The following is a 13066-nucleotide window of genomic DNA, read 5'->3' as shown; positions in this document are numbered from 1 at the left end:
TTGAAATAGCATCAAGTGTTCCCCTTTTAAAGTGGCTTTGTTTTAAAAGAGCTTCATGTTTTGTCTGTGTTCTATTTAAAGTCCAGTGTTCCCTGTATTAAAGGGTGCGAGCAGTGTGATGAGGTCTTGTATGCCCAATGCATTGATATTGATATTCTGAGTAGAATCACTGGCTTAAGATTGTGTTGGCGTCATCTTGGCCCTTACTGTACATTCAAGGAACATTGTTTATTTGCTGCATTTCCAAGTATCACCATACTAAACTTAATTTTTAAATGGTACTCTGTCTTAGTAGAGAAACTCCATGAGATTTTTCCTTGCTGTACAGGGGCTCTGTGCTGTATAGTACCTGTGATTGAGGGACCGGTTACAAACTTGATGCTTTCAAGACATCTTTGCAAGCAAGAAGCCTGCAGACAAGGTAGCAATGTTAAAGTCACTCACTGTATTGCAAATGTCTCATTTAAATTTATGCAGTATTTCTATTATATTCAGTGATTTATTTTAAGTTATTCCAGCTGGGAATGCACAATGCTGCAAATGTATGGTACAGCGTTTCAATGTGTACATAGGTTTTTCCGTGCAAAAATTGTCCTCAGGAACCCAGCTCTGGTTTGAACATTGATTCCTACGGGAAACCATGCTTCACTTAAGTGGCGATTTTCAGGAACACAATCACCATTTTAAGTGAGGACTCGCTGTACAGGTAGAAATTTGAGCAATCAATCTGTAAGCTAAATATGCTGCAAAGGAAACCAAACCCACTGGTGTTAGCATAAAGCTCGCCAATTCTATACACTCTGCATACACTGTGTGTATAAGGTAATCCTTTTTGAATGATCGATGAATGATAGCCAGGGCACTGAGATAACTTGCCATTCCTTAAAAATAGTGCCACAATATCATTTGACACCCACCTGATTAGGGACTTACTCTGATATCTTATCCAAAACATACAATATATAGGCTTTTAACGATGACATGCACATTGTACTTTCATTAGTCAGCCTCAATTTCTCAGAATTGCATGCTTTCCTTATAATTGGGCACAAGGGGTCAAATCGTAGGAGTTTAAGACAGACCAACTCATTGCATCTGATGCCAATGACATTTCAAAATGGCATCCACCCAAACCCAAGCTGGCAGTTCCCATTTATACTCAGAGTGTAAGGTGTTCCTGAAGGGACTTTTTGTGGTTTTAAAGGTCAACTTATATGCCGGTATCTCTGGTATGTGCAAACACTCAATAATAATTCAAAATCATCTGCTGGCTAAACAGTGTACCTCGCGCCCTTTATTTCTGAGAATTTCCAACTATTGCGGAAAATCTCTGATCAGCCCCAAGAGGGTGGAGTAAATTTAAAAATCTTGCATACATGTTAACTCATCAGTTTTTTGTACATTTCCTATACTTAAGTGAGGAAGTGCTGCAGTCTTGGAAATTGTATAGTTTGGATTTAGATATCAAACAGAACAAGTCTCCCTGCTCAGGTAGGTGTCAAGTGATATGTGGCACTATTTAAGGAACAAGTTTTCTTTATGCCCTAGCTATCATTCATCCATCATTAAAAAACCAATAACAGATACATTTGAATTATTGAGAAATCTTGCTGGACATAAAGTGGTTGCCACATTAGGCTGCAGTGGCGTCGACATTGGCTCAGTGGCAGAACTCTAGCCTAAATCAAAAGGTTTTGTTTTCAAATCCCACTCCAGAACTTGAGCACATCATTCCAGCTGATACTCTAGTGCAACCAAGGGAGTACAGTATTGTCAGAGATTCCTTTTTTTTTTAAGAAAGATGTTAAACTAAGGTACAGTCTTCATTCCCAGAGGAACATAAAAATTGCATGCCATTTTTTAAAAAAGTCCTATCACTGTCCTGTTGAACATTTATCCCTCACACATCACTTAAAATTGCTCAAGTGGTCATTTATCTCAATGCTGTTTGACTTTGTTCTACTCACATTGCCTTCTACACTGCTCAAGATACAACTTAATTTCAAAAGGTCATCATTGAATGTGAAACGGTTTGAGATGATCTAACACAATGAAATACATTATTTAAATGCAAGTTGTTTCCTGCATACATTAGAATAGTGACTGTACTTCAAGAGTTGCCCACTGAAAACACTAGACATCTTGGGGATGAGATAATACACTCTAAGTTTTTTAAAACCTTGAGGAGACCATGTGCCAGCTTTTCTCAGGTACTCACCATCTCTGGGCTAGTAATTTGCTGGATGAGGGAAACTCGGTCTTGGACTGGCTTGCTGACACTCACAGTTTGCGGACTTGCTCTAACTGGAGTGCAATGCGTTGGATGACCTAGGTTAAAAATAAGAAAATATAAATCGGTGAAATTGCAGCAGAAAGAGGTGCTGACTTTTGATTCAGTTGATGAGGGGCAAATTATTACATATTTTTGACTGACTCAAAGGCGTGGGCAGTTGTGTGTGCAAAGATGGGTTGGACTAAATAAATGCATCATTTGAGACTTTTTACAGGATTAGCGGTATCAGTATTAAACCTATTCATGATTATTTCATCCTGGAATGAAATTGTAAACAATTAAATTTCCAAAATCTTCCAGCTATAGACTGCATTCGTAATGTAAAATGGAGAAACCTTTGGCAGCCTACCACAGGATCTGTAAGAATCAACCTGCAGTTCTTCACATTGCCATAAGTTGTACACAGACCTAAGAGCTGTAAATGCTGCATCTTTGAAATTTCTCTGAGAATTTAAAACATTAAAAGTATAATGCATAACGAACACTGTTCAAGTCTTTCACAATTCTTTGCGTTTCATGTTAACTGCATTTCTAACCTTTCGTGTGTGTGCTGGACTGTCCCTTTTGAATGGAGTCGAATGGCATCTTAATTCCATCTGATGGGAACCTGGAATCAAGCAGATAACCAGATAAAATCTAGCTGTAGCAACACTAAGCTAGGTGTAATGGTGCCAAACAAAATGCAATCTGTTGCATCAATACATTTAATGGGAGGCATGATAAGCACAAGAGGAATAAAAGAATACAAGGGTACATGGATAGACTTAGATGAAGCATGGTGTGAGGAGACTCATCTGGAGCATAAATACTGATGGGATCCATACCCCAAATTGGATGTGGGCAAGTCTAACTCAAGTTTGAGACTATTAAAATTTTAACATCCCACCAGTCCAAATCTGCCCATTTTGGGGGTTAAAATCTTTTTACTCCATCTTTCAAATAATTTGCCTATTCACAAGACACAAAAGATTCATGACTCAAAGAAATGCAAATGCGTTACAGCAGACTCCTGGTTAACAGCTGTCCCTCAATCTACAGCTCATTGATTTTTGGACCGTTGCTGTGCGCAGGCGAGCTACTGCATTTGCCTACAAAGCATTAGTGGCTGTAATTAAAAACTAAGTCATGGGCTATAAAGCATTTTGAGAAAGATTTGAAGTTGTGAAACTCGTTCCTTTGTCACAGCCACCATACCGTTGCAACCGATTCCATTTCCTTCCTCCACCACTACCTCATTTTGAACCAGACTGTTAACAGCCTTGTGTTCGGTTCCATACCCCTTCACGGAGGTCTGCAGATTTCCTTCACCATATCCTGCTCGGCACCAAGTCCCACTTGCCTTTCAGTCCTGTCCTTGCTGACGAACATGGGTTTAAAGTTCTCAATTTTTGATTGAAATCACTTCAATGTTGCTGAAAAGACATACTGCCCTTTGAACTCATCAGGACAGACATAAGAATGCCAAATTTCAGCAATCACAACAATTTACACTGCAGGAGAAGAGGGCATTGATTGGTTGACATGTCGACTCTGACTGGTCGAGGTGTTGCCGTGGAGAAAGCAACAAGGAGCTATAGGCTCCAAGCTTCTGGGTCACTCAAAAAAAGCACCAGGCTTGAACATATTTTTATTTCAAGAGAACAGGTCCCTGCATATGAATGCAAGTTGCTTCTAGTAAGCATAAGTGAGCCACATTACAAGCTCAACTGATTACCATAAGTTGGTTGTTAGGATAGCTACTAGCACACTCAGGATTGTGCAGCAAGTGCTGCCCAATCACAGAATCTCTTTTCTCGTAGTATAAATAGTTGTAACTAACTGAAATTTAGCATTCTTGCATTTGTCCTGATGAGTGCAAGACAAAAAGCTTTGATATCATGTCTCTTTTTTCAGCAATATTCAAGTTCTGTAGTCAAGTGACTATTTAAAATCACTTCCTGTTTTGTCATTCTCTATATCACTGCAACTTCCTTCAGTCCTATCTGTTTCTTCGAATCCAGCCTCTTGCTATCCGCAAGATAGGCATGGTAACACGGTGGTTAGCACTGCTACTTCACAGCTCCAGGGACCTGGGTTCGATTCCCGGCTTGGGTCACTGTCTGTGTAGAGTTTGCACATTCTCCTCGTGTCTGCGTGGGTTTCCTCCAGGTGCTCCGGTTTCCTCCCACAGTCCAAAGATGTGCGGGTTAGGCTGATTGGCCATGCTAAAATTGTCCCTTAGTGTCCTGAGATGCGTAGGTTAGAGGGATTAGTGGGTAAATATGTAGGGATGTGGGGGTAGGGCCTGGGTGGGATTGTGATCGGTGCAGACTCGATGGGCCGAATGGCCTCTTTCTGTACTGTAGGGTTTCTATGATGATTTCTATGATCCACCAACCATCAGCCACCAAGGCCGCAAGCTCTGAAATTCCCTTCATACACACCTCTCTACTCCTTTCAAACTCTTTTTTCATCAATCTCTTGGGCACCTCTCATAACTCCTCCTTTAGCACAGCATCTTTTTTTGTCCAAATGCACATGTGACAGATAGCTTGGAACACTTTCCTACATTTAAGGAAAGCCGATGTTTACTTGTTGGGGTGCAATTTTAATATTCTAAACTGATAAATCTGTGCATTGCTGAGGAAGTGCTCTGGTGCCAGAGACACTTCCTTTTGGATGGAATATCAAACCGAAATTGCTCCACCCCCACCTCCTCAGGTGATCATAAAACGTTGCATCGCACTATTCAAAGCAGAGTAAGGATCAGGGGGAAATCGAGTGCTTCTGTCAATATTGCTTCCTCAACCAACATAACCAAGCTGCAAACATGTGTCTGACGATACTTCAAGATATTCAATTGCATATCAAGCACTTTAGGAGGTCTCAAAGATCTGATAATGAGCTAAATGAATTTGAATTTCTTCAAGTATTGCATCGCTGCTAACTCTCTTGAGGTACAATGAGCCTGACCTGATATAATCATAAATATCATGCCAATTTTCTCCTTTGGGCACCAGGAAAGCCATTTCTCGTGGCATTGGGGAGACATCATGCAGCACTAGTCCTGCCCGTTTGGCCTTAAAGGCGGTCACACCTAAAACAAAATGCAGATAAAGAATAATTTATAGAGATGGCACATTGGCATGATTCAGCACACAGACCACGGGCCCTTTATTTCAGAAACTATAAAACGAGGAGCCAGACCTGATTTCACCATATCACCCAGCCATATCTGGAGATCTCAAATCTTCAACCTTCTCTCATATCTCCAGTAAACCATTTTTAGTGTCATAATTAAGAAAGCAAAGAAGAAAGCAAGAAGTGCACGATCCAAATTAAGTAGAGTGCACAATCTAAAGCTAAACATGTACCATTTTGAATGAGCTATGAAACTGAAATGATCAGACCCAAAAATCTACAATATTTTCACATCTCCCGAGTGAATACTGCATCTTTGGCATCATCATTATTCTAGGTGACGAGATACATAACTCATGTTCATGCTAGCTGAGCAAAACAACAAACAACTTGTTTTAACCTAGCACTTTTAAAGTAGTAAAACATCCCAAGGCATTTCACTGTAGTCTTAATAAACAATCCAGATGTTAGGTAATCAACTTGAGCATTAACTCCATCTCCACAGATGCTGCTCAGTCTGTTGAGTTTCTCCAGCAACTTAAACTTTGACACTGAGCCACAGTAGGTGGCCAAAAGCTTGGTAAAAAAGATAAGTTTTAAGATGTGTCTTTCAATGGTCCTTGTTAGTTTTCAATTTGTTTCCCTTCATCAGAAGACCAGAAGTGGGAATGGTCGCTGACGGCAGCAATTGTTAGAATGTAACCGGTGACAACTTTGATTGGATGTAATGTGACCAATGGAGACAAGATGCAAGGGTCAACTGATCCAGTAAAACCAATTACAGACTGATCTAATAGTCAGCTGACCAGCTGATTCACTATAAATAAGGAACTATGTAGAATTGTGGAGAGTTTGGAGTGGCCCAGGGCGAGGCCCCAAATTTGGAGTAATGATGTTTCTTTATTAAACCCTTTCTTTGATTTATAAGTTGGAGTGAGTTTTGTTGTATTTTCATTATCTGCATTTTGAAGAGTCCCTTCTGAAGGAACAGCAATGTTCAGTAACATTCACAACTTCTCAGGTACCAAAAAGGTCTGTGCCCATAATGCAGCAAGACTGCACAACATTTAGTGAAAAGTATTGTTTCTTGCGCGCTAAACAGACAAAACATACCATTCATAAATAACGAAAAGAGAGGGTGCAGAACATAGTGTTATAGAATTTGTTGAATAAATAATGAGGAGAAAAATAGGAGACAAAATTTACTGCAAGCAAGCGTAAAGTTTTGCATATACATATAGTTGGTGAAAATATCTAAGGAAGAAGCTGGAAGGGATTATGTCTAAACAACGTAGGGTAACATGCTGTAACTAAACTGTGTAGTATGCTGGTCAAGACGCTTCTCAAGTGCCATGTCGTGTCCTGGTTGCTATGGCTGAAGCAAGCAAAGAGTGGTTCAAACAACAGCCTCAAAGGTCTAAGTTATGAGAAAAGACTGGAGGAACTAAGGCTTTTCAGCCCAAAGAGTCTGAGGTGTGATCCTTAATGATCTGAAAAAGAATAAGCTGAAACATCACATTAAATAGCAAGAATAGGATAACTAGTTAAAAGGAAATTTATGTTATCAGGAAATTCCTCTTTGCCACAGGGTGGACAACAAGAAAGCGTAGGGCATAATTTAAGAAACAATGAAAAATTAAATGGGGGCCCGGGGGGGGGAGTGGGGGGGGGTTGATTGTTTTGGATGGACAAACTAAGATATCAAATTGCCTCCCTCACCAGTAGTTATCATAATCTTATCACCAATGTGTGCATTTTTCTTAATTTATCCCTATTTTCTTGCATAGAACTCACCAAACCTGACCAAATACCGATGTTTCCACGTATAAATTATGTAGCTAGGATTATGCATTCTATGAATGTTAGATCAATGTCCACCTCACTTGGTTTTTGATAGCAATGTGATCACTTACTTGGCTCAAATATCAGGTCACTGGTGAAGATATTCTTCACAAACATATTGGAGCAGAGCTTAATGCTCTTCAGGTGGCTGTAGTGTCGGTTCAGATAAAATGACAGAAGATGCTGCAGATCCATCATCAGACATGTCCATTTCACACCTGGGGGGGCAAGGCCTACCAGGTCTGCACCCAGAAGTAAAGGAAAAGATTACATGCATTCTCCCAAGCAATTCGATGAATACACATTTGATAAAATATGTACCTAGTAGCAATGGTAAACACTATTTCTCCTCTAAAATAACAACTTTAGAAGCATCAAAACAACTGTTATAAATGAATAAGGATACAAAGGATTCAAATAAAGAGGTTGAAAAGTAGATGCATTTATAATGAAAATAAAATCGGAATTTAGCTCTCAATCTCATCACCTTCTGAAATACAAGTGCACTGGACTTACAGCAGATTAATTTAAACACAGAACCAAATCATCATACAAACTGCCTCCGTTCAAACCAAATGAAAGTTTTGAAGTGTTCTCAAGATGTGGGCAAAGCTATTCTCATTCTTATTTATTTCAAGGCGTGAACAGTTTCTTAGGCAATTGATTGGTCAACTGAGTGAATCACTAGTCTACTTCTAAGAACATTATGAGTTGTATATTTGCCAGACTGGGTACAAGTAGCAGTCCGTTTCTCGTAAGACACAAAAATGAGTTGTGTTCATACACAAAAATCCAAACAACCTCTCTGGTCAACATTCTGATGCCAATCCACGTGTTTTATTGGATTTAATTTCTAAATTTGCCATGGTTAAATGCAAACTCCTCAACTCTTTGGTACTCTGTGAAGCTAGTACCAAAATCAGTGCAGTGATACTAAATGCATTATGACACTAATTACATTAAAAGTAACCTGGAAAAACTAAGGTGTATCATTGAAGTCCGACAGCCACCAGTTCCTCAAAATTTCCCTGCATACTAAGATCACTGAGGTAACGGATTCCGTATGAATCCGAGCTCAAAATCAGTTAGAGTGGCAATGACCTTGTGTTTCTCCAGAGGATATGGCATCAAAACACATGACCCTCTATGAATTTACTCAAGAAGTTCAGGAATGTCAAATGTAGAATTGATATGCTTAATTTTATTAGAATTATTGGAAATAAGCAAAGTAATTCAACTTGTAAGCATCAAGAGGAATAACTGATTACACTACAACCTGTCCTTTCAGCAAGTTTCTAAATAAAAGAACCATAGAATCCCTACAGGGCAGAAAAAGGCCATTCAGCCCATCGGGTCTGCACCAACTCTCCAAAAGGGCATCCCATCCAGGCCCTCCCCTCCACTCTATCCCCGTTAAATGGATTGCTCAACTCAACACCAACCTAAAGCAAGTACCTATTTTTGTACCTCTGAGCCCGCAGTGTATGAGGCAGGTTATTAACTATAACTGATAGGGGTGATAATCAATTTCCTCAAACAACACATTTACCATGGCTAATCCCACCATCTTTGGACACTAAGCGGCAACTTAGCATGGCCAATCCATTTAACCTGCACATCTTTGAACGAGGTGCAATTAACGGAGCCGGGCATGAGGTAAGCCAAACAAATCAGGGCAGCGCCAAGGAATTTGTTGCGCCTGCACCATGTGGTGAAGCGAACATGTAAAACTACAACAAAAAAAAAACACAAAACAAGGAAATACAACAAATATAGCCAAAAAGCAACACCTCGCTCAATCAAATCAATGCATTGAGCACCAACAAGCTGATCAAGCACTGGTTCACCCACCATTTCACACCTTAAGAGCTCCTGACCTTGGCTGTGCCACCTACAAAGTGCAGGCTTGGTGCTTTCCCACAAGGACAAGTGAAAGGGGAATACCCACACAACAATGGGTCAATCTCGATGCTCTCAAGCAGTTTATCACAGAATCATACAGTGCAGAAGGAGGCCATTCAGCCTATCGAGTCTGCACCGACCACAATCCCACCCAGGCCCTATCCCCGTAAACCTAGTCCCCCTTGAAGCTAAGGGGCAATTTAGCATGGCCAATCTACCTAATCCACACATCTTTGGACTGTGGGAGGAAACCCATGCAGACATGGGGAGAAAGTGCAAACTCCACACAGCCAGTGACCCAAGCCAAGGATTGAACCCGGGTCTCTGGTGCTGTGAGGCAGCAGTGCTAACCACTGTGCCACCCATGTTAAATGTTGCAGTGACAGATCTGGGAAAATGTTGTGTGTAAAAGATATTTTTAAAAATACAAGAGAAGGGAGAGAGTCATTATGTAACCGATGACCTTTAAATAAAAATCAGCACAAGTCCTCATGTGCATTTCAGTTTTCGTTAATCGGAAGTAGAAATTGTGAAGGAAGATTTTGGATTCTGGAAGTTTCTGTTTCTACATGTTCCAGTAGTACTTTTTTTGCAAGGACACGTTCATAAGATCTCAGACACCAGACTGTTCTGTAACTGTACGTTGATGTAAAGTGTCATAGAATAAAATGTGTGAGTAAAGGTGCAATTACACAACGTTCTGGTAGTCTGTTCCGAGGGAACCATAAATAAACTGCTGCTTTTTCCAAAAGATGAGCAACTGAGATGCTGAAATAATAAAGGAAAGAACAGTAACAGTAAGCATACTGGGCACCCTGCCCAAAGTACCTTGCTTTGCAGTCTTTGCAGTGGTATTATACACAGAGCCTTCAACTGCACCACAAACAAAGGGGAACTGGAGCCACGTGGCTGTGGATTTGAACTCTTTGAAGAGGTTGGAGAATGAAATTCGAATGACTTGACTCCCCTAGAGAGAGAGATGGATTTAATAAATCATAGAAATACTGAAAGAATGATTCCCATAACAAAAATCCCCAGATAGGCATTTAGAATTAAAGACTGAGATTATGTCAAGATGATAAATGCTCTTGGTGTCACATACAACAGAGCTACCAGATTCAGTTCAGTGCCTGCGAGTCTTATATCACCAACTCCCTAATGTTGTTTATGAACACAGATTAAATTCTTCTTTGCCCTCACGCACACCCTCATGCAGACATGGCAGCAGTGCCTAGTCTTAGTTGAGCAACTCAGAGGAACCTACAATGCAGAAGGAGGCCATTCGACCCATCTAGTCTGCACCAACCTATCCCCATATCATGCATTTACCCTAGCTAGTCCCCCTGACACTGAGGGGCAATTTAGCATGGCCAATCCCAACCTAACCCGCACATCTTTGCACTGTGGGAGGAAACCGGAGCACCCAGAGGAAGCCCATGCAGACACGGTGAGAATGTGCAAACTCCACACAGACAGTGACCCAAACCGGGAATCGAACCGGGGTCCCTGGCGCTGTGAGGCAGCAGTGCTAACCACACAATGACACATAAGAACAGAAAGGCAAGTAGGAAATAGCATCAGCATACTTTACAAAACTATCTTCACAAGTTTGCAAGCTTGCTCATTCAGATGCATCATCAATAATCTACAGGAAATATTTTTAAGTTATTTAACTGCAAAGTACTTCAAAAGGATTTAAGGTTTTCTTTGCTCACCAGGAAACTAAGATCAATTTTTGTTCTATTAATTTAAATATCAACTGGATTTCTATATGACCATAAGACGTAGGAGCAGAAATAGACCATAGATTCCTCAGAAGAAACTCCTCCTTATCTCTGTCTTAAATGGGCGACCCCTTACTCCGGGTTTATGCCCTCTCGTCCTAGACTCTCCCACAAGGGGAAACAACATCCCAGCATCTGTCAAACATCCTGAGAATCCTGTGTCTCTCAATAAGGTCGCCTCTCACTCTTCTAAACTACAATTTGTACAGGCCCAACCTACTTAACCTCTCCTCATAGGAAAATCCCTCCATACCAAGGATCAACCTAGCGAACCTTCTCTGGGCTGCCTCCAATGCCAGTATGTATTTCCTTCGATTTGGGACCAAAACTGTTCACAGTATTCCAGATGCGGTCTACCTATTTGCCTTGTATAGGTTTAGCAAGATTTCCCTATTTTTATACTCCATTCCCTTTGAAATAAAGGCCAACATTCCATTTGTCTTCCCAATTACCTGCTGAACTTTCATGCTAGCTTTTTGTGAGGACCCGCAAATCACATCCTTCTGTCGACTCTTTGTACCAACCCAACAGTTGCCTTCCCAAATATGCTTGCACCATCCAAAACTTAGCAACAGTACATTCACTTCCCTCATCCAAGTCGCGTGTGGCCCCAGCACTGATCCCTGTGGCGCTCCACCAGTTTACAGATTGCCATACTGAAAATGCCTCTCCTATCCCAACTCAGTCTTTTGTCGGTTAGCCAGTCCTCTATCCATGCTAATATACTGCCTCAACACCACAAGCTCTTACCTTATGAAGTAGCCTTTTTGTGCAGTACCTTATTTGAAAATCCAAGTATGTTACATCTACTGGTTCCCCTTTATCTATCCTGTTCATTATCACCTCAAATAATTCAAATAAATTTGTCAGGCATGATTTCCCCTTCATGTAGCTGTGCTGACTCTGTTTGATTATCTTGTATTCCTAAACGCTCTGCTACTACATCTTTTATAAGACTCAAAGTGTTCCCAATGACAGATGTTAAGCTAACTGACCTGCTCTTTTTGTCTTCCTCCCTTTTTGAATAAGGGTGTTACATTGGCAGTTTTCCAATCTTCTGGGGCTTTTCCAGAACTTAAGAATTCTTGGAAGATTACCACCAGTACATCCACTATCTCCATAGCTACTTCCTTAATATCCTTGGACGCAACCCATAAGGTCCAGGGGACTTGACATTTAGCACTATTAGTTTCCCTAGTACTTTTTCTCTCCTGATAGTTATCATTTTAATTCTCCCCTGCCCCATCCTTGCTTATTTAGTATTTTTAAAATGTTATTAGTGTCTTCCATTGAGAAGTCTGATGCAAAGTATTTATTTAACTCATCTGCCATTTCCTGGTTCCCTATTATTATTTCCCCAGTCTCATTCTCTAAGAGGCCTGTGATTACTTTGGCCTCTCTCTTCCTTTTTATATATTTAAAAAAGCTCTTACCATCTATTGAAATCGAAGGCTTTTGTGACTCCTATCAATACTACATTGCCCTTGTGGTTTATCTTCTCCCTCTTTATTATGTTTTGGTCACCTTTTGCTGGTTTTTAAAACTTTCCCAATCCTCTGGCTTACCACTAATCTTTCCCACTTTCCTTTTTTTTTCAGTTTAATACTATCCTTAACTTTCTTGCTTAACCACGATTGATTTATCCCTTCCTAGAATCCTTCCTCACTGGGATATATATTTTTTGTGAGCCATGGACTATTTTCATAAAAATCTGCCATTGCCGATCAACCATCTTTTGTGCTAAACACATTTCCCAGTCCACTCCAGCCAACTCTACCCTCATTCCTTTGTAATTACCCTCAGTTAGGTTTAGCACAGTTGTTTCTGATACAAGTCAATTTTGTAATTTCTTCAAAAACCCCAAATAGGAGAGACAGAACTGTTTTTCCAGAAACCATGCTTGAATACCCCAGTAACCTAGGCTCTTTCCAGATCAGGGGTGCTTGGGTCACTGGCTGTGTGGAGTTTGCACATTCTCCCCGTGTCTCCCCTGGGTTTCCTCCGAGTGCTCTGGTTTCCTCCCACAGTCTGAAAGATGTGCTGGTTAGGTGCATTGGCCCGAACAGGCGCCGGAGTGTGGTGACTAGGGGAATTTCACAGTAGCTTCATTGTAGTGTTAATGTAA

General features: G+C 40.6%; 1 protein-coding gene across 3 annotated transcripts in view; it reads right to left on the bottom strand.

The window, feature by feature from the left end:
- Positions 1 to 13066, bottom strand: part of wdr90 (WD repeat domain 90) — a 79299-nt gene that overhangs the window by 58591 nt on the left and 7642 nt on the right. For 2 of the 3 annotated variants that reach the window (XM_078240846.1, XM_078240845.1), the window contains exons 5-9: positions 9986 to 10124; positions 7327 to 7497; positions 5246 to 5369; positions 2830 to 2900; positions 2219 to 2328 (exon numbers count right to left, since the gene is read on the bottom strand). In XM_078240846.1, coding sequence (XP_078096972.1) covers positions 2219 to 2328; positions 2830 to 2900; positions 5246 to 5369; positions 7327 to 7497; positions 9986 to 10124 — 615 coding nt within the window. Of the gene's footprint in view, positions 1 to 2218; positions 2329 to 2829; positions 2901 to 5245; positions 5370 to 7326; positions 7498 to 9985; positions 10125 to 13066 lie in introns of those variants that run through there. The other variant, XM_078240847.1, reaches the window with a different exon arrangement.

The sequence above is a fragment of the Mustelus asterias genome, chromosome 23 (genome assembly GCF_964213995.1).
Source record: "Mustelus asterias chromosome 23, sMusAst1.hap1.1, whole genome shotgun sequence".
In the NCBI taxonomy this organism is placed as follows: Eukaryota; Metazoa; Chordata; class Chondrichthyes; order Carcharhiniformes; family Triakidae; genus Mustelus; species Mustelus asterias.
This window is presented reverse-complemented; position numbering and strand designations above follow the sequence as displayed.